General features: G+C 47.6%; 1 protein-coding gene and 1 pseudogene across 1 annotated transcript; both read right to left on the bottom strand.

Moving 5' to 3' along the window:
• Positions 1–8,627: 8,627 nt before the first annotated feature.
• LOC139548809 (ribosomal RNA-processing protein 8-like) lies at positions 8,628–12,268 on the bottom strand. The gene is given in 8 exon segments (XM_071358665.1): positions 8,628–9,143; positions 9,270–9,366; positions 9,496–9,602; positions 9,717–9,864; positions 10,008–11,172; positions 11,248–11,539; positions 11,700–11,824; positions 12,060–12,268. Coding segments are annotated over 7 exon segments (2,025 nt in total). The 5' UTR covers positions 11,802–11,824; positions 12,060–12,268; the 3' UTR covers positions 8,628–9,029.
• A 124-nt stretch (positions 12,269–12,392) lies between these two features.
• On the bottom strand, positions 12,393–27,061 carry LOC139548810 (probable ATP-dependent RNA helicase DHX40; annotated as a pseudogene).
• Between the last annotated feature and the right edge of the window lie 414 nt (positions 27,062–27,475).

Consider the following 27,475-nt stretch of genomic DNA (forward strand, 5'->3'; position numbering starts at 1 on the left):
TATCTTGTTGTTAAAACTGCCTTGTTTGACTGGTTTAAGACTAAATTAATTGACACACACATAAGTGTGTGTGTGTGCGTGCAGTTAAACATGTCCAGACACACACACACTCACTCACTCACTCACACTCACTCACTCACTCACTCACTCACTCACTCACTCACTCACAGTTTAAGTTCTTTGCACTAACCTTGAGGGTGTCTGGGAAATAAGACACTCCTAATAGAGCTCACCTCATCACTTGCAGAAGAGCAGTAATATTTATTCTCACCTGAGAGAATAAAGTAAATCAGGTTGGATCAGGATTTGCATAATTTCAATACAGACTGCAGCTTGCTTTAATAGGTTTAACCTAAATGTGTGATGTGGCAAGTTTCTTCATACCAATTATAGTAAGAAATTGTAAGTCGCTCTGGATAAGAGCGTCTGCTAAATGACTTAAATGTAAATGTAAATTAGTGTTTTGTTTACCAATGCTGGGGCAGTCAACTATATGTTATACTACTCTGGTTGTGAATAATGCATTTTAAATCCTGGTATAGGGTTAGTCCATGTTAAATTATGTAAATTAAAGTTAACAAAAATATATACGTCAATTCCTTATTATAGTGAGTGACAGGTTATGAATGTTATACAAAACAGTGTGCCATTTTTGTCCTGAGATCAACATCAGTTATCACTTGCACAATTACCAAATCCAGCACAAAGTTGGATACACTTGGATTATGAAAGCATCACAAATATTTCTGACTCTCTCTCTGTCTCCCTCTAAAGACGTGGACCTTGACATCTTATTATGAGCATTTATTCATGCATGGACAAAAACTATATTTCACACTCCAATTACTTATTTACCATCTCCAAGCGCCCCCTTGTGGAACATACGAGATCCCACAACATGGGCCATAAAAATGGACGTAACTGTTATGGGTGTGACTATGGGAACGAGACCTACTAATATTTTGCCGTAGACCAAGTTTGAAAAGTTAGGTAGCTAAGTTAGATAGTTAATAAAGCTAGTAAGCCTTTTTCCCATCTAAATGGACAGTTATATATTCATGCAAGCTACCGAGCTAGCTCCCTTCCAACCCCCCCCATAAGATCAACTTTTACACGCAGTGATTTTTTTTGCATTCGAGCCTTCATTGCTAACTAACGTTAGCTAACTAACAGTTGGGTAGCAAAGCTGTCAGAGATATTTCTTGTTTTTGTCTCTTCTCTAATATCTTCTGTTGCCTAAAAAAAGTTAAGCTGTCAAAGATAATGTGAACGCTGCGTGTAACACATCCGGTATCAGGATAAATAAAAAGCAAGGTCTGCTAACTTTCTTTAATTATGTTTAATTACCGCAAGCAATGAATGGCAAATGGAATTTTCGTATATACGGGTTCGTTGTATCACCACGCAGGGAACTGGCAGGAAGTACGTAAACAGCTGTTCTTATACCGTGATGACGTAGTTCCAACGCGCCTGTTGGCCTATCACAGTAGAGGCTGAGCGCGGTTTAGACTCTTGCTCCAGCTTTGGTGGCACCCGGACTTGTCCAAGTCCCTTAGTGCTTTCCTTTGTCCACATCTGGTTGCTGGGTAGATTAGCTCCGTCGTGTGTCTGTCGATTCTACACTGAAACAGTTCCTAATATGGTATTGTCCAGTAATCTACCCACCCTGGTTGGCCTAGAGAGATGCACCCCTCCCCTCTCCAGATTGACCACAGCTTTTATGGCCTGTGTTGGTCAGTCCTTACACACATCTGTATTGTTTGTGTGTGTGTGTGTGTAACAAAACAATATGCTAGCAGGCTATAGTGCATAAATCCTAACAATAATGGAGGCCACAACAAAGTTTCTAGCCATAACTTTATTTTTTCTGTCAATGTCATCTATATCTGCAAAATCTGACATCCTTTAAATGAGAGGTTGTGCTCTTTGCCTCATTTATGGCAGGAATTCTTGGGAGTGTTCTTTTCAGAAATGGGCTCAACAGAGGAATATGAAGATGAACTCAGCAAATAGTGGCTAAAGCTTGGCGTTTTGTGGCAAAACTAATGATACAAAACGTCCTGCAATTAGGCCTGCTCCAAAAAGAGATAGTCAACACAGGACCATGCATGAGGCACAGAAAGGCCAAGGGATGGTTCCCTAGAGGGAGGAAAAGGAACCCCATCCCAGCAGCCAATTTGGCCTCTGTACTCTCACTACCACCACTGGAGTCTCAGGAGCACCATGCCTCCTCACCAGCCTTCATATATAAGCCCCAGCCAGGTCGAGCCCTCAGCACTTGAAACCTCTCCCCTGCTCCCACTCCTCTGTCCATGGTGGATCTCCCTCGCCTAGTGGCAGAGGTGGGTCCTGAGGTGGCAATGGGGGAGTCACTGTGGATGGAGGGACCTCGTCTGATTGCTTCAGTGCTGGGGACTGATATCCCTGTCAAAGCTACTCCAGTGTCATTTGAGGAATCTGCACTGGACAAGTACGTTAAGCAGTGAGCGTGTGTGTTTGCTGCTTCATTTCACTCGTGTTCAAATGTGACATTGGTCTTTCCAAAAAATTAGGATAGAACATTTAGTATTGTGGTGTCCATTGTTGATTCAGCTTTACAGATCATGGAGACATGTCCCGGGTAAAGACAGCTGATCAAGACAGAGACAGAAGTAGGAAAAGATGCCAAGCACAGAGAGCCTCTGACTGGCAGAGGTGGTAGAAATCTTTGCAAAGAAAGCTGTGAACAATGGCCCTTTCAGGTAGTGAACACCATAGGCAAATAAAATTGTATTTGTCACATGCGCCGAATACAACAGGTGTAGTAGACCTTAGTGAAATGCTTACTTACAAGCCCTTAATCAACAATGCAGTTTTAAGAAAAATAAGTGTTAAGTAAAAAATAAAAGTAACAAATAATTAAAGAGCAGCAGTAAAAAAACAATAGCGCGGCTTTTTACAGGGGGTACCGGTTAGTAGGTAGAGTTAAAGTGACTATGCATAGATAATAAACAGAGAGTAGCAGCAGCATAAAATATGAGGATGGGGGGGGGGGGCAATGCAAATAGTCTGGGTAGCCATTTGATTAGCTGTTCAGGAGTCTTTTGGACCTAGACTTGCCGTGCGGTAGCAGAGATAACTGTCAATGACTAGGGTGGCTGGAGTCTTTGACAATTTTTAGGGCCTTCCTCTGACACCGCCTGGTATAGAGGTCCTGGATGGAAGGAAGCTAGGCCCCAGTAATGTACTGGGCCGTACGCACTACCCTCTGTAGTGCCTTGCGGTCCTAGGCCGACTTTTCTTCTGCCTTCAACACAATCCAGCCCTACATTCTGGCACAGAGACTCATTCGGGACTTTTCCTTAGATGGGGGCTGGTTTTGTGGCTGTTGGACTTCCTGAGCCAACGCTCACAGCGAGTCAAAATAGGTCCCCATGTGTCGGATATACGCAATACCAATACAGGCTCTCCTCAGGGATGTGTTTTGTCCCCACTTCTGTACATCTTGTACACTAATAGTTGTACTAGTTCCCATACTGACAGACACCTCGTTAAGTTCGCTGATGACACTGCCTTGATCAGCCTGTTGCATGATGACGAGGAACATCATGGCCCGATCCTAAATGACTTTGTAGAGTGGTGTGAGGAATCACACTTGGTCCTCAATACTAACAAGACCAAAGAGATGTGCATAGACTTCAGGAAGCGTACAACACCTACCTCTGCAACATCTATCAGAGGCCAGAATATAGAAATTGTAGAGGAATATAAATATCTGGGTGTCTTTTTGGACAGTAAGCTTCAGTGGAGTAAATGTACAGACCAGATCTAGAAAAAGAGCCAACAGAGACTGTACTTTCTAAAAAAGTTGGGTTCTTTTAATATAGACTGTACTATATTGACTCTGTTTTACAAATCCTTTATTGAGAGTATTTTAACTTTTTGTATTGTTTGTTGGTTTGGCAATGCCACTGTCAGTCAGAGAAACATGCTGAGAAGGATTATTACCACAGCAAGCAAGGTACTTGGAGTCAAACAGACAGGCCTGGATGAGATTTTTAAGGTCAGGGCCCTCCGTAAGGCTCACAAAATCATTTTAGACCCAAGTCACCCCCTGTACCTGGACTTTGAATTACTCCCCTCTGGGCGCAGGTATAGGGCACCCCTCAGCAGGAAAAATAGAACGAGACAATCATTTGTGCCAGGTGTGATATCCCTCTTAAATAGCTCGGGCAAATGTTCCCATTGACCCCGTAAGGCCAGCAGGTTAGTCTTTTCTTCTTTTTTTTTTATTTTAAATTTTATTTTATTTATTGGTGCGTGACTGTTATTGAAAGTTGTATTGTCAATCTTGTTTTGTATTTAACGCCACTTTAAATGTGTACATGACACTGCAACAAAATTTCCCCATGGGGACAATAAAGTAAGTAAGTAAGTAAGTAGGCCGAGCTGTTGCCATACCAGGCAGTGATGCAACCAGTAAGGATGCTCTCGATAGTGCAGCTGTAAAACTTTTTTAGAATCTAAGGACCCTTGCTAAATTCTTTTCAGTATCCTGAGGGGGAATAGGCTTTGTCGTGCCCTTTTCACGACTGTCTTGGTCTGTTTGGACCATGATAGTTTGTTGATGTGGACACCAAGGAACTTGAAGCTCTCAACCGTCGATGAGAATGGGGGCGTGCTCGGTCCTCCTTTTCCTGTGGTCCACAATCACCTCCTTTGTCTTGATCACATTGAGGGCGAGGTTGTTGTCCTGGCACCACACGTCCAGGTCTCTAACCTCATCCCTATAGGCTGTCTGATCATTGTCGGTGATCAGGCCTACCACTGTTGTGTCATCAGCAAACTTAATGATGGTGTTGGAGTCGTGCCTGGCCGTGCAGTCATTAGTGAATAGGGAGTACAGGAGGGGACTGAGCACGCACCCCTGAGGGGCCCACGTGTTGAGGATCAGCGTGGCGGATGTGTTGTTACCTACCCTTACCACCTGGGGGCGGCCCGTCAGGAAGTCCAGGATCCAGTTGCAGAGGGAGGTGTTTAGTCCCAGAGTCCTTAGCTTAGTGATGAGCTTTGAGGGCACTATGCGGTTGAACGCTGAGCTGTAGTCAATGAACAGCATTCTCACATAGGTATTCCTTTTGTCCAGGTGGGAAAGGGCAGTGTGGAGTTATCACAGGTTATGTTGGACAGGACAGGAGATTAACTATCTTCCCAGTTGTACCACAGTCCATCATTTGATAGAATATGTTGTTCATCCCATAACATGGTTTACCAAGGAAAAATGTCTAATACATGGTAAACAGGAGTTAAAGCACTGGTGGAAAAACAGGCAGAGATATACATTTTCTTACGCTCATCGCCTGTGTTTGTATGTGCATGGTTCTCAGCTTTTTGGGAGAAGGACAGTGAGCCGACTAGTGTCAGCAGCTTCTCCAAGTGGGAGCATCAGTGTGCTCTATCAGCTCCCAGGCTGGTGCTGCCCAAGCTGACCCCTCTGATGGTCCAGGACAAAGGCTGAGAGTGCAGTACTACCCACTGTCCAGGAAACAGCTGGAATGGCAGCTCTGCCTCAACGCTGGGGTTAAGGAGGTCCAGAGAGAGCAAGCCAGGATCACACAGATCATTCACACTTTATTTTTAAACTATTTTCTCTGAAAAGCTCTACAACGATGCACTAACTATCCTTTCAAAACATTTGGTTTCTGAATCATGGAATGTTTGTTGATTCTCCCTTGACCCACAGGAGACTGGGCTTGAGATCCAGCAGCTGTGTGAGGGACACTCCCGGTTGGTTGACATCCATCTGTTCACCAGCCAATGGAATCCAGCCTCTCTGGAGACCAATAGGGGCATGCCTGCCTTACACTACGAGGAGCACATTCAGAAGGTGCGCTTCTGGACTGACAGGGTGCGCACAGTGCCCCACTCTCTCACCACCTCAAAAAAGCTGCTCATCGTCACCTGCTCCCACATCCAGGAGAAGATAGGTGTGGCTGTGTGTGGGTGTGTTGGTGTTTTTTTGGTTGCATGTGCTGTGTGACTTTAGGCCAACTTAGTTATTGCATGTGTGTGATATATGTGCGAGTGTGTAACAGTGTTTTACTGGTATCACTGGGGACTTTTTGTGGCCCTGGTCAAAAGTAGTGCCCTATATAGGGAATAGGGTGCCATTTGGAAAGAATCCTGAATGTGTGGTTTTGCTTCCCCATGCAGGGCTTCTGTTGAACTCCATAAAGGGGGGATTTGTTGACTGAGGAGCTTCCTTTAATCAATACTTTATATTTTAATCGACCCCATTGGATTTATTCCCTCAGGTGAAACGCCGTGCAAAATGTCTAATGACATTCAATAACAACTGAAGTACCTACACTCACTCTCAGAAACTGTTCGCACCAACTACAGACAGATGACACAATATGAGCTGGTTTTGGAGGAACAGGTTAAACACATAGCTTTTGATTTGTCTGAATAATTTCCTTGTACCTATTTTGAGTCATCAGAAGAAGAGCTACCTACAGATATTGTTTGTTATTATTTATTAGATGCTGGACATTTTTGTTCCACTCCTAAAGCAGCGAGCAGAGACAGTGTACCAGCATCTTTCCTCCATGGCTGACACCATGGACAACACCTTCTCCTCCCTGGCCCACGACCTGGATGAGACTAAAGCCACCTCTGGACCATATCTGGACCCCACTCAGAATGCTGCTCAGATGCGCAACAAGCTCAAGACCATGTGCAGACAGGTGTATGCTGTCTCTGCTCGTCTGACAGAGCTCAGCAGGACCAGTAACAGTCTCAGAGGTGAGATGAGAGAGGGACTGAGGGAGGGTTCCTGCCCTGTGTTTACATCGCTCCTTCTTCACTCTCTTATCTTTGTCCCCTCTGTAGGAAACCCTCTGGATTTTACTTTTGTAACCAAAGCCAGGCAGAAGATGGAAGCTCACAAAGGACTGGGAACTGATGACTGTTTCCACCACCCAGATCCAAGAGTGGAGGCTGCTGCTCATCAGCAAGGTGTCTGTCTGCTTACTCTTTTCTAATAGCCTCTCTGTTGATCAACAAGGTACCTAGTATGCTTATTGAATCTGATATGGGAAGGACTAATATTTTCACCTACTGTTCATTTGATGCAAAAAACATTAGCTAACAAAGGGTGGCTACTTTAACACTAGTTTGGTTACTACACGATTCCATGTTTTATTTCATTCATCGTTTTGATGTCTTCATTATTATTCTACAATGTAGGAAAAAAATTAAATAAAGAAAAACCCTTGAATGAGTTGGTTGTGTCCAAAGTTTTGACTGGTAATGTATGTACTACATTAAAGATTAGAACTCATATCCTATGAATTTTAAGTACATTACCCTACTTACATGTTCAACCTTCAGCAGTCATAGGAATCTGTTCTTCTGATTAAATGAGGAACATTTCTTTGACTGTCTTTTGCCATCTCTGCAGACTTATCAGGCCTGCTGCGAAGTCTGGAGCGACATGTTCAGGCTTTGGCCAACACCAGCGACCCCTTGGTGTTGGTTTTTAGTGCTGGTTTGGCAGGAGAGCTGGTGAAGGTTCACAGCCGCACCCTGAACACCCTGCTTCAAGACTCCAAGAAGCCCTTTGGCAGGGTCAGGAGCACCAACGAGCTGACCCACCCAGGCCCGGGACAGACTACTAGCCCTGAAGGACAGCTTGGGACGCAAAGATGACATCAGGGTCGTGAGTGTAGGAGCTCCATCCCTGGGACCCCTATGCTACTTCCTCCAGGCAGAGTGGGACGGACTGGTTGATGTGGTTTCCTACCTGCGCTCTGAGCTCAACCAGCCCATGCGAAACAGCAAGCCTACAGTCTCCTCTCTCCTGACCGTCTCAAGCCTGTTTCGCCTAGAGCAGAGCTGCTCAAGGCATACCTATGTGATGAGGCCACCAGTGGTCCAACCAATGCCTACTGCCTTCTCCAAGGCCAGGGCCTTTCTGTGTGTGTTAATCAGGGAGGCTGCCCATGCCAAGCAGAGGGACATCAGCAACATCTCTCTGCATTTCCAGGTAGTCATCTCTAAACTGCCTCCCAAAGCTACCAGTACCACTCGTTCTTATTAGACCTACTAAAAATCACATTCCAATTATGAATTGCTGTTTCACCGTGTCTCACTAGGTGCTGAAACATCCCCAGCCTCTCTTCCCCTGAGCAGTGTGTTCTAGAACTGAGATGGGCACTGTGGGATACACGGCTAGGAGCCCTGCAGGACACGCTCTCTCTCCAGCCCTGCCTGCTCCCCCTCTGGGTCAGAGCACGGGTGAGGAACACAGACACTGTCCAAGCCCCAGACAGCCCCCCTCTGCAACACCTCCTCCCTGGCCCCTCTATCTGGATGGAGAGCATGGGTATAGTAGATACTGGGAACTGGCTGAGAATAACATTATCACCCGTGTTCCTCTAGTGGCCAATCTAGATCCTGTGCCATGTACACTGAGATGAGTGAGGCCTGCGAATACCCTTTGAAACTAGACTGCAGAATGCAATGCTACGATTATGTTGAAGCACTTATAGACAGAGGTTTTTACAACAGACTTTACATGCTACATCTTATAAGAATGTTTCTTCTTGCTTTATACATCTTAAATTATTGTGCATGATAAGACTTAATGCAATACAATTATTTTTTGATTTAATAAAAAATATACCAATGATGTCAACAACTTTTGAACATGTTTTCTCTTTGAAACAGACATTTGAAAGTCCACAAAAGGTTATTGACAATATCAACAATCCTTGATACATTGTTTGGGGGTCAAAAACACCAGCTCATCTATGAAAGTCATTTTACAGTTACATCCAGTAGAAGATACATTTTCTGTTACTGCCCTTCCTGCTTGACTTCTCTCCTTGGTGTGAATCCCAAATGGCACCCTATTCCCTATATAGTGCACTACCTTTGATCAGAGCCCCATGGGCCCTGTTCAAAAGTAGTGTAGTATAAAGGGTATAGAGTGCCATTTGGAACAGATGTTTGGAACTGTTTCTCCCATGTTCTCATCACCGTTGCCCTCATCGTTTCTTGTACAAACAAGGCCTCAGCTCCAGTCCTCCTGCCTTTACCCTCTCTGAAGCTTCTGCAATCTTTTCAAACTCAAAGGAGTAAAAGTGGCTATTCTCTGTGTCCTAAGGAGGGAGCAAAATGAATAAGGTAGGGTATTGTAAAGATTCATTTCTTAAAGCTAAAGATGCATTTCTTAAAGCTAAAGACAAAAACATGGCATTCCCAGTTTACTATGATTACTGCCTTACCTTTGTGACCAACTTGAATCCCAGGCTGGACAAAGCACCCATGAAGTTCCTCACATTCTCAAATCTACTTGCCACCTCTGCAATTTTCAGGATACCCCTGCAAAAAAATGACAGTGTTTTATTATTATTATTAATGATGAAATAAATAGGGAAAATAAATGGGAACACCTTCTACTCCAGCATATTGACATATGGTAGCTCTGTTTTTCTGCACAATATATCTTACCCCATCACCAACACACGGTTAGCCTCAACTAGAAAATCCCCAAGGTTAGTCCCCATAAGAGAGAGACAGAATACAGCTATGTCCACAGTACCATCCTTGAGCGGTACCTGCAGACAGGTGGGACAACAATAGAAATCATACATCATTATTACATGAAAAACACTGCATAGTAAACAGGCATGGATGAAACAGATTCAGGATCAATGTAAAGTTGGACTCACATTAGCCATGTCGCAGACAGTTACACGGTCACAAATAGGTGCCAAGTCAAAACTGTGCACTTTGTTCTTCAAGCTAAGAGCAATTTTGCAGTCACCACAGCCAAAATCTGCCACTACCAGAGGCAGGCCTGAAATCAACACAAATGGTCTTACAAAGAAAGCCACATGCTACTTCAATGTGGATTCCCTCACCCCAGAACTAATACAAGAAAAATACAAAAACTATGCAAACAGACTTATTGCAAACACTGCAAGTATGTTAGGGTCAGATAGAAGCATAACACAACTCACTTGTGGCGTATGTAGGAGATGATGGCGTCGACAGGATTAGCTGGCCAGCGCTGGACCTGTGCCGTAAAGCCCCTGTGGTAGACGCTAAAAGCCTGGGGGTCCTGTCTGAACATGCGTTTTGCCTCCCCACTAGACGTGGTGTACAGAACCTCGTTAATATAGCGGAACTGCGCTGACTCCAAACGCTGCTCCATGCGGGACCTCAGAACAGTCGAGCGGTCTGCAGGAGCCTCTTTCACCTCCTCTGTGGTGCGTGTCTCCTCCTCCTGCTCTGCAGGAGCCTCTTTCACCTCCTCTGTGGTGCGTGTCTCCTCCTCCTGCTCTGCAGGAGCCTCTTTCACCTCCTCTGTGGTGCGTGTCTCCTCCTCCTGCTCTGCAGGAGCCTCTTTCACCTCCTCTGTGGTGCGTGTCTCCTCCTCCTGCTCTGCAGGAGCCTCTTTCACCTCCTCTGTGGTGCGTGTCTCCTCCTCCTGCTCTGCAGGAGCCTCTTTCACCTCCTCTGTGGTGCGTGTCTCCTCCTCCTGCTCTGCAGGTTGCTCTTTCTTTTCCGGGCTCTGGCCATGGAGCATTCTCCTGAGCTTTTCTCTCCGCTGGTCCTGCCCTTTGCTCTCGTCCCGTTTCCTCCTCTTACTGCCGGGCGGCTCCACATGCTGCTCCTTCCTAACCACCTGCTGAGGTTTCTCCTCTGTCTTTAACTCTTTACCTAGTGGAACTGCTTTTTCTTGAATGCTCCCCTTTGTCTTTTTCTCTGACAAGTTGTTATTGTTTTGGACTGTTACTGTGCCTGGAGTGGAAGCAATCTCATTGAAAGTCGTCTCTTTTCCCTCTGGGACCTTTTTCCTTTTCTGTGTTTCACGCTCACCCCCTTTCTGCTCGTTTTTCTTTGTATGGCGTTGTGTCTGTACAACCACTGTTTCCCTGTTCACACCAGAAGCTGTTTTTGGGCCATCTTCTGTATCCTTTTGCACAGTGGTCTCTGCTTTTGTGTTTTTTGGGGGGGTGGTATTCTCTCCATTTTTTTTTTATTTTTTTTTACATTTCTTCTTGTTCTTCATCTTGTTTTTCCATTGCTTTCGTTTTAATCTCTCAATCTCAGCATCTGTTGCAGCTTTTCCTTGTTTACTACCACCCATAATGGACTCTGTATTCTTTACCTTTTTGAACCCTAGGAAATAGAGAAAACCTCAAACCTCTTTTCAATTTAAGACAATCAATTGACAGTTGTGCATGTGAAACTCACCTGCGTTTATTGGTTTCTTTGCTTTTATTGGCTTTTTAGCTACAGGCACTGCAGTCTCCTCAGCACACAAATCTCCACTGTCCTTATCGGTCTCTTCTCCTGAAGCAGCTACTTTCTTGCGTCCTCTTTTGCTTCTTTTCTTCTTCCTCTTGGTGTGTGGTGTCAGTATGGCCTCTGTTTCGCTGTCACTGCCTGTTTCCCGAGGGGCACCATTGCTCTTGCTCCAGTTTGGTACTGACCCCAGTGTTTGGAGGATCCGTAACAAACTCTTCTTCTTCCCAACACATTTTGTCTGTTCGGGAAAGGAGAATGAAGGTGTCAAATTAAATACCATGGGAAAACCAAAATTCAACCCTCTATTTGAATACGTGGTCACTGGCAACGTGAGTTATGCCTGGCTTGCTAGCTACATATGTACATTTAATTATAAAGAAAATTGAGATGGCTGTCACCGTGATATTGGTGCTGTCAGACAGTTTGAAACTGCTGATGACCGTCTTGGTCAGAGCTTTGGCTTCTGGGTCATCGTTCCACTCATCCTCCTCAGCGAACATGCTTGACCAGCGCTGTACGTTAACTAACCGTAATGCATTACGTGAACAGGTAAAAAAGAACGCACGTGTATTAGAATAAATGGTCTCTAGACTAGTGTGGTGCTTTCCGGTACTGGCAGTAGATTCCAGAAAATATGAAATCAACGCTAACCTGCTTCTAGATTGAACAAGCTAGAGTTATATCAGACATTATGGTATTTAGCAGCCATACGTCAAAACTGCTAGCAACATTCATTCCAATACAGCAACTTCACTCACCTGTCAGATTACTTATCAACACGATATGTTAACGGACTTAATTGAATCGATCAAATGTGGAGGTTTAGAAGGTTATCTGTGGATATTGCCAATTTTTTGTTAAGCCACGTTTGGCTCGCAAATTGACGGTCCAAAACAAGCGCATGTGAATGACGCAAGTCTCTCCGCAAAGGATGATGGGACATGAGTCTTATTTGGTTTGTAAGGCTACCAATGGAGGACACAAAAATACGTTTAAAAAAATCATGAAGCAATGGCAGTTACGAAATGAACCTTTATTTTATAAAAGGCAACGATGTACAAAATAAAGTGCCTGTGATTGTTCTCCTGTTTTCTAATGTGCTGATTTGACAACACTGTTGGGTGACATATTGACAAACTGTATGTAATTCTGTAACTGTCCCAGAACCAGAAGAGAATGGAGGACCCCCACTGGCAAAATGTACTCTCATGACAAAAACGTTGATTGGTATGAAACTAAAAAAGAAATATACCACTAAAAGAGAACATAGCATAAAACATCTGCAGTACTAGACATTTGATATGACTAGGATTCGTTATCTGCACCTAGTCCATTATTAATGTACATTTAAATATAATATTTAGCAGACACTTTTATCCAAAGTGACTTACAGTCATGCATACATACATTTTACAGATGCGTGGTCCCAGGAATTGGACCCATTACCCTAGCGTTACAAGCGCCATGCTTTACAAACTGAGCTACAAAGGACAATATTTGACCCTCAACTCTCAGACTCCTGTGTTGTAAAACATTGTTTTGAACATCGCCTGTGCAGTTTATTATAACAGACAGACTTTTAACCCCTGAGTGGAGATTGTTCTGTCCTGGTCAGTCCAATAACGGAGTCCTTCTTCCCCTGAGGATAAGTGTCCAATGTCCTCCTCCCTCACAGTGCTTTGCCTTGTTGCCGCTCCTGTTTTCTCTGTAGGTAGCGAGCACGGGCATTGTTCACTGAGCTTTCATCATTCTGTTTCTCCAGTTTCTTGAATGCGTCTTCAGCAGACCTCTCTGGAATAAACCAAACACACATAATGACTATTAGATTGTCAAGAACAAAACGAGCATACAAAGCATACAAATCACCTTGGGGCCTGGCTTGATCAGAAAAGGCACTACAGTAACTTATCTTGTCCAATAGGAATGCTCAATTACGTTTTCCATTTAAAAAACCTTTTCCTCATTAGACGTTTTTTTATGAGACCTGTACTGTATATAATAAAGGAGCAGCTACAGAAACAAATGTTATACAATTCCTTCTATACCAGTAAATTCATGCGCATCACCAGAGCCCATCAAACACCTATTTGCCTTTTAGCTGCTTCCTTGGTCTCCCACTTGGCCACCTCCTCTCTGGCCACACTGCTCAGCTCTTACACATCCACCTCATGGCGCATAGGAATCATGGAAGATCACCAGTCCAGCTGGTCCTCCTGGTCAAAGAGCTATGGGGGAGGGGGAGTCAGGTTAACATGCAGGAGAGATGGGGATTGATGTGCAATATGCATTTTGGGGATTTTATGGATTGTTCTGAAGTGATCAGAATATAGTCCTGGAAGTCTTTACCGTTGATGATGGATGAATGTGAACCATGGATCCGTGCCCATACATTGTCCAAAACACCTTCCCAACTGACCTGGGAGAAAACCACAACATTTCAGTTATCTTTCTTGACTTTTTAACATTGCTAGGATAAAAGCCGTACCTTCTTGCCACGTTGGTGAATTAACCAGTGCATAGACATCTCCTGAACAGCTCACTCTTATTACCATCAAACTTCTCCATAGGGAAATTTCTCTTCTGGAAACAACGGACATACCCTGACTATAAATCTGTACATACGTGCTCAGAGCTTCACATCATAGTTTTAGCTACACAAAAACGAATAAGATAAGTAAATAAACAAACAACAAACTGACCTGTTGTATTTGTAGGAGGATCTCTCTGAGCTGGGTCTCCACGCTGACGGCTGACTTTAGCGCCCTCCGGTGTATATAGTTGTCTTTACATCACGCTGACGGGGCATCACAACAAGTAGGCAGCAAAACAAGCTCACGTTAGATGGAGACCCATGAACATGAATGCAGTGAATATAATGTATCTTATTAAATACATTAAGAGGAGTTAAGTTTCTATACCTGGCCTTGCCCTTCTCAAACACACTGAGCAACATGGTGAAGTCATTACAGCTGCCCTTCTGCACTCCCAACGGCCTGTGCTTCTGATCTGCCTCCTGCTTCTCTGGATGGCCTGCAGAGAGAGAAATGCCAAACATTTAGATTATAACTATGACTTGGGATTATGTCTCACTGAAATCCAATGGAATAAAACGGTAAAGGCCATGATGTATACATGTGTATTTCTGACATAACCACATCTTCATTGGCTAAACCGAGGCCTCATGCCGTTATTCTCCACCTGGTCTGATGAAAATGTTCTCCACAGACAGCATGGTAGCTACAGGCAGCAGGAGGTTCCTCAAAGCCCAGGGAGGCAGCCTGGAGCAGGGCCCGGGTCAGCCCTGGGGGCAGGGGGAACTCTACCATCAGCTCATCCAGCTGGGTCACTTTACCTCTCCCACAGACACCACACAGGGGAGGGGGATATTGATAAGAGCTAACAAGAGCTATTAAAAAGATTGAGTCGTGATAGTCATGAAGAACTGCCAAAACTGTATTTGGTAGGTTCCCTCTGTTCTTGATTGTGAAAACAGCAGAGTTGTATCCCTATGTGGTTGTAGATGTATCTGGTGGAGATTAGTATAAGCAATGACAGATGTACACGAATATACAGTATGTCTATATCTCTCACCTGTCGATGGCGTCACATTGGTAAAGCCGTTTCAATGCTTCTAGGATGAACCTCTCCTCTGGATGGTCCAGGTAAGGGAACCTTAAGAGGGACACACCAAGCAACCATGGCCTCAAATGACTTGTTGGATTGTATTGTATTATCAACAGTCTTGAAAAACGGACACTGGTTTCTCGGAGCACTTGAGGAAGTGGAGCTGTACCTACCTGATGACATCATGAACTCCCAGTGTGTGAGTGTGAGGATAACAGCGGTGAGACTGGTCCTCTGGATCTCTGGAACGGTGTACTCATGCATGCACCTATCCCAGAACTCCTGACTGTAGTAAGTCCCGGCGGAGGTTCTCCCTGCCCGGCCTGCTCTCTGCAGGGCCTCGCTCCTATAACACCATACAACATCACAGTCTTGTTCATTAGGCACAAAACAAAAGGAAGCAGACAAACAGGGACTTCCGGGAATACTTTGAAATCAGAACCACTTCGAGGATGTCCATGCCAACCCTTGAGTTATGGTTGAGTTGCTTCACTAACTCACTGTCAACAATATACCTGCAGTGAGCAAATTACAGTCATGAAATTTGAGGCCTTGCATTCTGTGATGGATAAAAACAGCTCTATGCAGTCATGTCATGACTTTATTCTTTTGATTTAGCAAGCAAATTACATGCTAAACTGTGTCCACTTGAGTGTAATCTGTTTTTCTATATGTGAATGTCACAGTGAGGGGTACTCAGACAGTGCCGGAATCCTTACCAGTGGGCATAGATCTGTACAGTGGCAGGATCAGCAGCTCTTCCACTTTACGGTCCTGCACATCGTAACAGTGGTCTACGAATTCAGCCTTCTCATACAGCATGTCACAGGCCTTCTCAATTTCAGACTGCCCTGTTATAAACAGTTGTATCGAAAAAAATATGAACCTGTAATCAGTACATTAATATTTTGGAGATTATCATTAGGTTTACCTGTTAGAAACATAAGGATATCTCCAGCCATCTCACTTGTGTGTACATCCAATTCCACCTTGATAACCTGTAACAACATACTCAATGTCACGTTCCTGACCTATTTTTATGTTATTTTGATTATTGTTTAGTTGGTCAGGGCGTGAGTTGGGGTGGGCATTGTATGTTGTGTGTGTTTTGGTTAGTCTATGGGTGTTGTATGTGTATGGGATAGAGTTTGTTAGGTTGTCTAGTTATGTCTATGGCTGCCTAGATTGGGTCTCAATCAGAGACAGCTGTCATTCATTTGTCTCTGATTGGGAGCCATATTTAAGGTAGCCATAGGCAGTAGGCTTTTGTGGGTAGTTGTCTTGTTTAACGTTTGTTGCTTGTCTGGGCACTTGCGTTATTTAGCTTCACGATCATTTGTTGTTTTGTTTGTTTGTAATAGTGTTTTCGTTTCATGTTCATCTTCGTTCGTTTAATTAAAAGAAGATGGCTTATTTTCCTCATGCTGCGTTTTGGTCCGTCTCTCCTCCACACGATCGTGACAGAACTACCCACCACAACAGGACCAAGCGGATTGAGGAAGGAAGGAAGGAACTAAAGCAATGGAGAGAAGAGGAATGGACTTGGGAGGAGATCCTGGACGGCAAAGGACCCTGGACTCAGCCAGGGGAATATCGCCGTCCCAAAGCGGAGCTGGAGGCAGCGAAAGCGGAGAGGCGGTTTTATGAGGCAAAGGCAAGGCAGAGTGGCTGGAAGCCCGAGAGGCTCACCCAAAAATTTCTTGGGGGGGGGGGGCTAAAGGGGAGTGTGGCGAAGCCGGGTTGGATACCTGAGCCAACTCCCCGGGCTTGCCGTGGAGTGAGAGGGCGTCGTACTGGTCAGACACCGTGTTATGCGGTAAAGCGCACGGTGTCCCCAGTACGCGTGCTTAGCCCAGTGCGGGCTATTCCACCTTGCCGCACTGGGAGGGCTAGGTTGGGCATCGAGCCGGATGCCATGAAGCCGGCCCAACGTATCTGGCCTCCAGTACGTCTTCTCGGGCCGGTGTACATGGCACCAGCCTTACAGGTGGTGTCCCCGGTTCGCCTGCATAGCCCAGTGCGGGCTATTCCACCTCGCCGCACTGGCAGGGCTACGGGGACCATTCAACCTGGTAAGGTTGGGGAGGCTCGGTGCTCAAGAGCACGTGTCCTCCTTCACGGTCCGGTATATCCGGCGCCACCTTCCCACCCCAGCTCAGTACCACCAGTGCCTACACCACGCACCAGGCTTCCAGTGCATCTCCAGAGCCCTGTTCCTCCTCCACGCACTCTCCCTATGGTGCGTGTCTCCAGCCCAGTGCCTCCAGTTCCGGCACCACACACCAAGCCTCCTGTGCGTCTCCAGAGCCCTGTACGCACTGTTCCTTCTCCCCGCACTCGCCCTGAGGTGCGTGCCCTCAGCCCGGTACCTCCAGTTCCGGTACCACGCACCAGGCCTAGAGTGCGCCACGAGAGTCCAGTGTGCCCTGTTGTTGTTCCCCGCACTAGCCTGAAGGTGCGTGTCCTTAGCCCGGTACCTCCAGTTCCGGTACCACGCACCAGGCCTACAGTGCGTCTCAGCCGGCCAGAGTCTGCCGTCTGCCCAGCGGCGCCTGAACTGCCCGTCTGCCCAGCGGCGCCTGAACTGCCCGTCTGCCCAGCGGCGCCTGAACTGCCCGTCTGCCCAGCGGCGCCTGAGCTGCCCGTCTGCCCAGCGGCGCCTGAGCTGCCCGTCTGCCCAGCGGCGCCTGAACTGCCAGTCTGCCAAACGGCGCCTGAACTGCCCGTCTGTCATGAGCCTGCAAAGCTGCCCGTCTGCCATGAGCCTGCAAAGCCGCCCGTCTGCCAAGAGCCTACAGAGCCGTCCGCCAGACAGGAGCCGCTAGAGCCTTCCGTCAGACCGGATCAGCCAGAGCCTTCCGCCAGACCGGATCAGCCAGAGCCTTCCGCCAGACCGGATCAGCCAGAGCCTTCCGCCAGACCGGATCAGCCAGAGCCTTCCGCCAGACCGGATCAGCCAGAGCCTTCCGCCAGACCGGATCAGCCAGAGCCTTCCGCCAGATCGGATCAGCCAGAGCCTTCCGCCAGACCTGACCAGCCAGAGCCGTCAGCGAGCCATGACCAGCCAGAGCCGTCAGCGAGCCATGACCAGCCAGAGCCGTCAGCGAGCCATGACCAGCCAGAGCCGTCAGCCAGCCATGACCAGCCAGAGCCGTCAGCCAGCCATGACCAGCCAGAGCCGTCAGCCAGCCATGACCAGCCAGAGCCAGCCAGCCAGGATCCGCCAGCCAGCCAGGATCTGCCGTCCCTCAGCCCGGAGCTGCCGTCCCTCAGCCCGGAGCTGCCGTCCCGCAGCCCGGAGCTGCAGTCCCTCAGCCCGGAGCTGCCGTCCCTCATCCCGGTGTTGCCCCTTATCCCGGTGCTGCCCCTTATCCCGATGCTGCCCCTTCAGTTAGGTGGGTTTAGTTGGAGGGTGGTCATTGGGGGGGGGATACGGAAGCGGGGAGTGACTATGGTGGTGTGGGGACAGCGTCCAGAGCCGGAGCCACCACCGTGGACAGATGCCCACCCAGACCCTCCCCTAGACTTTTGGTGGTGCGTTCGGAGTACCTTGAGGGGGGGGTTATGTCACGTTCCTGACCTATTTTTATGTTATTTTGATTATTGTTTAGATGGTCAGGGCGTGAGTTGGGGTGGGCATTGTATGTTGTGTGTGTTTTGGTTAGTCTATGGGTGTTGTATGTGTATGGGATAGAGTTTGTTAGGTTGTCTAGTTATGTCTATGGCTGCCTAGAATGGGTCTCAATCAGAGACAGCTGTCATTCATTTGTCTCTGATTGGGAGCCATATTTAAGGTAGCCATAGGCAGTAGGCTTTTGTGGGTAGTTGTCTTGTTTAACGTTTGTTGCTTGTCTGGGCACTTGCGTTATTTAGCTTCACGATCATTTGTTGTTTTGTTTGTTTGTAATAGTGTTTTCGTTTCATGTTCATCTTCGTTCGTTTAATTAAAAGAAGATGGCTTATTTTCCTCATGCTGCGTTTTGGTCCGTCTCTCCTCCACACGATCGTGACACTCAAAGTTTTCCCCCATATTTCTTCCCCATACATACAGTAGAGACAATATACTGTACCAGTCAAAAGTTTGGACACACCTACTCATTCATGGGGTTTTCTTTATTTTTACTATTTTCTACATTGTAAAATAATACTGAAGATATCAAAACTATGTAATAACATATATGGAATCATGTAGTAACTAAAAAAGTGTTAAACCAATCAAAATATGTTTTATATTTGAGATTGATCAAAGTAGCAGCCCTTTGCCTTGATGACAGCTTTGCACACTCTTGGCATTCTCTCTACGAGCTTCACCTGGAATGCTTTTCCAACAGTCTTGAAGGAGTTCCCGCACTTGTTGTGTCACGACTTCCGCCGAAGTTGGTCCCTCTCCTTGTTCGGGCGGCGTTCGACGGTCGCAGTCGCCAACCTTCTAGCCATCGCTGATCCTTTGGTTTTGTCTTGTCTTGTATCACACCTGGTTCCAATCCCATTCATTACATGTTGTGTATTTAACCCTCTGTTTCCCCTCATTGTCCTTGTCGGTGATTGTTTGTTTGTAAGCTTTGTGCAAGATATGTTCTGGTGTGCGACAGGTTTTGCTCAGTTTTAATACCAAGTTCGATCTCCTGCGCCTGACTTCCCTGCCACCAGCACGCACCCTTACAGAATCACCGACCCAGTATGGAGTCAGCAGGTGCAGGTACCCCGGTTATAGGGGTGGAGGAGCACGTCCGGGAGCACGCAGCAATGCTTCACCATCTTGGCATCGCCATGGACCGCGTTGTCCAGACTATGGACCGCTGGGAGAGACAGGGAGTTCTTCCAGCGCCTCCACCAGCACAACCGGGGTCTTCTCTGGGCTCCCCTTTTCCACCTGGTTCCAGTGGGATTTGTCTCTCCCTGCCCCAGGAGTACGACGGAGAGGCTGTGAACTGCCAGGGGTTCCTGCTTCAACTGGAGCTATACCTGGCCACCGTTCACCCGGCTCCATCGGGCCGTGAGAGGGTGTCTGCCCTCATCTCGTGCCTCACCGGGAAATCCCTGGAGTGGGCCAATGCCGTGTGGAGAGAGGGAGATGCGGCGTTGGACCAGTTTGAGGAGTTCACCCGCCCGAGGGTAGAGCAGCGGGTGAGCACCTCTTCCATCTGAGGCAGGAGTCGAGGAGCGCCCAGGAGTTCGCCCTTGAGTTTAGGACCCTGGCTGTCAGCAAGGGATGGAGCGACAGGGCCCTGATCGACCATTACCGCTGAAGTCTGCGCGAGGACGTCCGTCGGGAGTTGGCCGAACCCTCACGTTCGACCAGCTGGTGGACTTGTCCATCCGGCTGGACAACCTGCTGGCTACCCGCGGACGTTCTGATCGGCGTCCGGTGGTTCCATCCTCCCGCACCCCCTCTCCGATACCCATGGAGCTGGGAGGGGCGGTGCGCAGGGAGACCGGAGGGGGTTCCCGCTCGTGCACCATCTGTGGCCGCAGAGGTCACACTGCCGGTCGGTGCCGGGTTGGTTCCTCTGGGGATTGAGGCAGCAGGCAGGGCGCTCTGGCATCACCCCAGGTGAGCCGGCACCATTCTCACCCAGAGCCCTCTGTTGCAGAGATGTTTGTTTGTCACTTTCCCTGAGTTTTCCCCGAATTCCCAGCATAAGGCGCTCGTCGATTCAGGCGCGGCTGGGAATTTTATTGACAGAGCTTTAGCCCATAGTTTAGGGATCCCTATCATTCCCGTGGATGTGCCTTTAACCCGTTCACACATTAGATAGTCGACCATTAGGGTCAGGGTGGATTAGGGAGGTCACCGCTCCTTTGGGCATGGTGACGCAGGGGGGTCATACGGAGAGAATTAATCTCTCCCTTATTGACTCTCCTGCGTTTCCCGTGGTGCTGGGCCTACCCTGGTTAGCTTGTCATAACCCCACTGTTTCTTGGCCACAGAGGGCTCTCAAGGGGTGGTCGCGAGAGTGCTCAGGTAGGTGTTTAAGGGTTTCTGTTGGTGCTACTATGGTGGAGAGTCCAGACCAGGTCTCCACCGTGCGCATTCCCCCTGAATATGCCTATTTGGCTCTCGCCTTCTACAAAAAGAAGGCAACTCAATTATCACCTCATCGATGGGGCGGTTGTGCGATAGTTCTCCTGGTAGACGCTGCACTTCCCAGGAGTCATGTGTATCCCCTCTCACAGGCGGAGACGGAGGCTATGGAAACATATGTCTCCAAACCCCTGCGTCAGGGGTACATTCGGTCCTCCACTTCACCCGCCTCCTCGAGTTTCTTTTTTGTGAAGAAGAAGGAGGGAGGTCTGCGCCCATGTATTGACTGTCGGGGTCTGAATCAGATCACTGTGAGGTATAGTTACCCGCTTCCTCTCATAGCCACAGCGATAGAGTCAATGCACAGGGCACGCTTCTTCACCAAATTAGATCTCAGGAGCGCTTACAACCTGGTGCATATCCGAGAGGGAGATGAGTGGTCAAGCCGTACGGGTTGATGAATGCGCCATCAGTCTTCCAAGCCTTTGTAGACAAGATTTTCAGGGACCTGCATGGGCAGGGTGTAGTGGTGTATATTGATGACATTTTGATGTACTCCGCTACACGCGCCGAGCATGTGTCCCTGTTGCGCAGAGTGCTTGGTCACCTGTTGGAGCATGACCTGTATGTCAAGGCTGAGAAATGCCTGTTCTTCCAACAGTCCGTCTCCTTCCTAGGGTATCGCATTTCTACCTCGGGGGTGGAGATGGAGAGTGACCGCATTGCAGCCGTGAGTAATTGGCCGACTCCCACCACGGTAAAGGAGGTGCAGCGGTTCTTAGGGTTTGCCAACTACTACCAGAGGTTTATCCGGGGTTTTGGTCAGGTAGCGGCTCCCATTACCTCACTGCTGAAGGGGGGCCCGGTGCGCTTGCAGTGGACAGCTGAGGCGGACAGGGCTTTTAGTCACCTGAGGGCTCTGTTTACCTTGACTCACGTGCTGGCCCATCTTTGGCATTCATAGTGGAGATGGACGCATCCGAGGCTGGGATAGGAGCTGTGCCTTCTCAGCGCTCGGGTACGCCACTGAAGCTCCGTCCCTGTGGCTTCTTCTCAAAGAAGCTCAGCCCGGCGGAGCGAAACTATGACGTGGGGGACCAGGAGTTGTTGGCTGTCGTCAAGGCCTTGAAGGTGTGGAGACATTGGCTTGAGGGGGCTAGACACCCTTTTCTCATCTGGACTGACCACCGCAATCTGGAGTACATCCGGGCAGCTCGCCAGGCAAGGTGGGACATTTTTTTCACCCGTTTTGTGTGTTACCCTTTCTTACAGACCAGGCTCCCAGAACGGGAAGGCAGACACATTGTCCCGGCTGTATGACACAGAGGAGCAGCCCTTGGATCCCACTCCCATACTCCCCACCTCCTGCCTGGTGGCGCCGGTGGTGTGGGAGCTGGACACGGACATAGAGCAGGCGTTACGTGCAGAGCCCGCTCCCGTCCAGTGTCCCGCTGGGCGTCTGTACGTCCCGTCTGCTGTCTGTGACCGGTTGATCTATTGGGCCCACATGTCACCCTCCTCTGGTCAACCTGGAATCGGTCGGACAGTGCGCTGTTTGAGCGGGAGGTACTGGTGGCCTACCTTGGCTAAGGACGTGAGGGTTTATGTTTCCTCCTGCTCGGTGTGCACCCAGTGTAAGGCTCCTAGGCACCTACCCAGATGTAAGCTATATCCCTTACCCGTTCCACAGCGGCCTTGGTCGCACCTGTCGGTGGATTTTCTTACTGATCTTCCACTCTCACAGGGTAACACCGCGATCCTGGTCGTTGTGGATCGTTTCTCTAAGTCCTGTCGTCTCCTCCCTCTGCCCGGTCTCCCTACGGCCCTACAGACTGCGGAGGCCTTGTTTACACACGTTTTCCGGCACTACGGGGTGCCTGAGGATATAGTGTCTGATCGGGGTCCCCAGTTCATGTCTAGGGTCTGGAAGGCGTTCATGGAACGTCTGGGGGTCTCGATCAGCCTTACTTCAGGGTTTCACCCCAAGAGTAATGGGCAGGTGGAGAGAGTGAACCAGGATGTGGGCAGGTTTCTGCAGTCCTATTGCCAGGACCGGCTGGGGGAGTGGGCGGAGTTTGTGCCCTGGGCCGAGATGGCACCGAACTCGTACCGCCACTCCTCCACTAACATCTCTCCCTTCCAGTGCGTACTGGGGTACCAACCGGTTCTGGCGCCTTGGCATCAGGGTCAGACCGAGGTTCCTGCGGTGGACGACTGGTTCAGGCGCGAGGAGGAGACATGGGAAGCCGTCCGTGTCCACCTTCAGCAGGCCGTGACGCACCAGAATGTTAATGCAGATCGCCACCGCAGTGAGACCCCGGTGTTCGCACCGGGGGACCGGGTCTGGCTCTCGACCCAAAACCTGCCCCTCCGCCTGCCCTGCCAGAAGCTGGGTCCACGGTTTGTGGGGTCATTTAAAGTCCTGAGGAGAGTGAATGAGGTTTGTTATAGGTTAGAGCTTCCACCCGTTTACCGTATTAACCCCTCGTTCCATGTGTCTCTCCTCAGGCCGGTGGTGGCTGGCCCGCTCCAGGAGTCTGAGGTGCGGGAGGTTCCTCCGCCCCCTCTAGACATCGGGGGGGGGGGGGGGTCGCTCCATATTGGATTCGAGGCGCGAGGGGCCTTCAGTATCTCGTGGAGTGGGAGGGGTACGGTCCGGCGGAGAGGTGCTGGGTTCCGGTCGAGGACGTGTTGGACCCATCTATGTTACAGGAGTTCCACCGTCTTCATCCGGATCGCCCTGCGCCTCGCCCTCCGGGTCATCCCCGAGGCCGGTGTTGACGGGGGGGGGTTGGTCCCTCTCCTTGTTCGGGCGGCGTTCCACGGTCGCAGTCGCCAACCTTCTAGCCATCGCTGATCCTCTTTTCATTTTCCTTTGGCTTTGTCTTGTCTTGTATCACACCTGGTTCCAATCCCATTCATTACATGTTGTGTATTTAACCCTCTGTGTCCCCTCATTGTCCTTGTCGGTGATTGTTTGCAAGATATGTTCTGGTGTGCGACGGGTTTTGTACCCACTTTTATTATTTTGTATATTTTGGTTTTCTGAGTTTTTGAGCACTTATTAAACTGCTCCGTTTTATACCAAGTTTGATCTCCTGCGCCTGACTTCCCTGCCACCAGCACACACCCTTACATGTTGGCTGCTTTTCCTTCACTCTGCGGTCCAACTCATCCCAAACCATCTCAATTGAGTTGAGGTCGGGTGATTTTGGAGGCCAGGTGATCTGATGCAGCACTCCATCACTCTCCTTCTTGGTCAAATAGCCCTTACACAGCCTGGAGGTGTGTTGGGTCATTGTCCTGTTGAAAAACAAATTATAGTCCCACTAAGCGCGAACCAGATGGGATGGCGTATCGCTGCAGAATTCTGTGGTAGCCATGCTGGTTAAGTGTGCCTTGAATTCTAAATAAATCATAGTGTCACCAGCAAAGTACCCCCACTCCATCACACCTCCTCCTCCATGCTTCACGGTGGGAACCACACATGCGGTTATCATCCGTTCACCTACTCGGCGTCTCACAAAGACACGGCGGTTGGAACCAAAAATCTCAAATTTTGACTCATCAGACCAAAGGACAGATTTCCACCTGTCTAATGTCCATTGCTCGTGTTTCTTGTCCCAAGCAAGTCTCTTCTTCTTATTGGTGTCTTTTAGTAGTGGTTTCTTTGCAGCAATTCAAACGCAAAGGCCTGATTCATGCAGTCTCCTCTGAACAGTTGATGTTGAGATGTGTCTGTTACTTGAACTCTATGAAGCATTTATTTGGGCTGAAATCTGAGGTGCAGTTAATTGCCGATTTCTTAGGCTGGTAACTCTGATGAGCTTATCCTCTGCAGCAGAGGTAACTCTGGGTCTTCCTTTCCTGTGGCGGTACTCATGAGAGCCAGTTTCATCATAGCACTTGCTGGTTTTTGCGACTGCACTTGAAGAAACTTTCAAAGTTCTCGTAATTTTCCGGAATGACTGACCTTCATGTCTTAAAGTAATGATGACTGTTGTTTCTGTTTTCTTATTTGAGCTTGCCATAATATGGGCTTGGTCTTTTACCAAATAGGGCTATCTTCTGTTTACCAACCCTAGCTTGTCACAACACAACTGATTGGCTCAAATGCATTAAGAAGGAAAGAAATTCCACAAATGAACTTTTAACAAGGCAGACCTGTTAATTGAAATGCATTCCAGGTGACCACCTCATGAGGCTGGTTGAGAGAATGCCAAGAGTACAAAGCTGTCATCAAGGCAAAGGGTGGCTACTAAAAATCTAAAATCTCAAATATATTTTGATTTGTTTATCACTTTTTTGGTTACTACATGAATGTAGAAAATAGTAAAAATAAAGAAAAACTATTGAATTAGTAGGTGTGTTCAAACCTTTTCTGCCAGTTTGCAAAAGCATTATTTGGTGATTGGCTGTGTAGGCAATTTGGCGTGCATACAGTTAAGCGTTTAGACTTCTGCACTAATACCAGATAGGTTTTTCTTTCATTATTTTAGGCTAAATGTAGACTATATAAATTGCACAATAATTATACATTCATGGATTTTTTAAGATATTGTTTCTCTTTATTCAACCCGCCCGCCCTTCAGCCATACAATATTTAATGACCCTAAACCCATCCGCCCCGTGGATATCTACCGGGACTGCGGGTTATGAGCCAACCTGCCATCACTAGCTGAGTTTAAATGAGCTAAATCCTGGGGTGGTACAATCACTGAATTTATTCATTATCATACATCATACTAACAGTTGGCCTATGTCAGTAAAAGCAAGCTCACTCCCTACCTCTTTAACGTAAACAGAGCTCTCTGTACCAGCCAAACTTGGAGGTGACAGGGAAGGTTCTTCCAGGGATGGTGAAGACAGAACAGCCTGCCAGGAACACAGAGAGCTTGTCTGTCTCCAGGGTGGCTGACATTACCACCACCTTCAGGGGGACAGAGCAACCCTTAGAGGCCTTATCTGGACTGGAGAGGGTCGGCTTCAAAAGACCCAGCAAAATGTCCTAAAGTAAAACACATATTATATAACCGTTTACAATCTGGGATTTGTTTTTAAGCAAAACAGCAGCCCCACCACTTGCTTTGGTATACAACTGAGGGATGGAGTTGGGGATATAATCAGATTACTGTTTTGAAGTAGTTGCCTCTACTACTGACCGTGTTAAGGCTCCTCTCATAGGCTTCATTCAAAATGACCACACTGTACTGAGACAGAACAGGGTCTGCCAGGATCTCTCTCAGCAGACAGCCGTCTGTCATGTACTTTACCAGCGTGTCCTGACAACACACACATCTCCTTTCAGAGACACACATTTGCTGATATACACAACACTCTAATTCCCTTCACATTTCAGCGACAATACGTAGACCTATAGAACACTTTCAAGATGTCTAACACACAAGCGTATCTAATAATTTATGTGAAGTATCACTTTGAGCAGTCTAGTACAGTGTTTCCCAACCCTGGTCCTCGAGCACCCCTAACAGTTAAATATTTGATTGTATCCCTGGACAGGCACACCTGATCTAACTTGTCAACTAATCATCAAGCCCTCAATAAGTTGAATGAGGTGTTTGTCCAGGACTACAATGAACATGTGAACTGTTGGGTGACTCAAAGACCAGAGTTGGGAAACACTGATCCAGTAGGCAGGTGTCTTGGAGCTCTTTCACCTGTGTCGTGCAGTCATCGAAGCACATATCCAACCTCTCTACCCAGACTAAAGTGCATCTCCTGTGATACCCTCTGGGCTACAGTGATGGCTGCTACTCTCCGAGGCTGGGTGATGCCAATCTTGCTATTACTCCAAAATCCTACATAATTAATACAAGTTTACACCTATCCAAACCTTTCAGACCTCTCTATAAGGGCATCTCATAGACAAATGATATAATAAAGGGTATAGAGGTTTGGGGTCAATTTTGAATTCTGTACACAGGTCCTATGGGGACGTTGAGTCGTTTTCCCACTGCCAGTCTAGCCAGTGACAACCAAGAATGAATTGTCTTTGACAGCCTGTTGAAGTTTGGCCTTATGTTGATAGATCGGCAGGTTCTATGATTCGTCGGAATCTCCCTTGATATCCCACTCTGTCCTTTTCAACATGATGGACTCTATTGTTGTTCAACTATGCGAAGGGGAATGATGACAATAGCTGGTTCCAATAACTTATATTACACATATACACTAACAAAGAGTAAACACATAACTGCTTACTTATATAGAGTTGTAGGTCTGATTCTCCGCCACAATATTCTAACTTTTAGGTCGTAAAGATTCCAAGTTACACACGTTTCTGTCGGCAAACGATGAAACACAGCGACTTCCGGATACAATGCATTCTACGTTTTCATTGGTCCCTGTCGTGGCCAAATACCCTGACGTTTACTGTAAGCCGCTCGCCATGTCTGAAAAGTCCCTGCAGAAGTATTGCCTTTATGCACAATTTTCGACTATTAAATGGAATAATATGCAATAATTGATGACAAAACGTACAATTGCATAAACACACAAGGGTTC

The sequence above is a fragment of the Salvelinus alpinus genome, chromosome 22 (assembly GCF_045679555.1).
Source record: "Salvelinus alpinus chromosome 22, SLU_Salpinus.1, whole genome shotgun sequence".
In the NCBI taxonomy this organism is placed as follows: domain Eukaryota; kingdom Metazoa; phylum Chordata; class Actinopteri; order Salmoniformes; family Salmonidae; genus Salvelinus; species Salvelinus alpinus.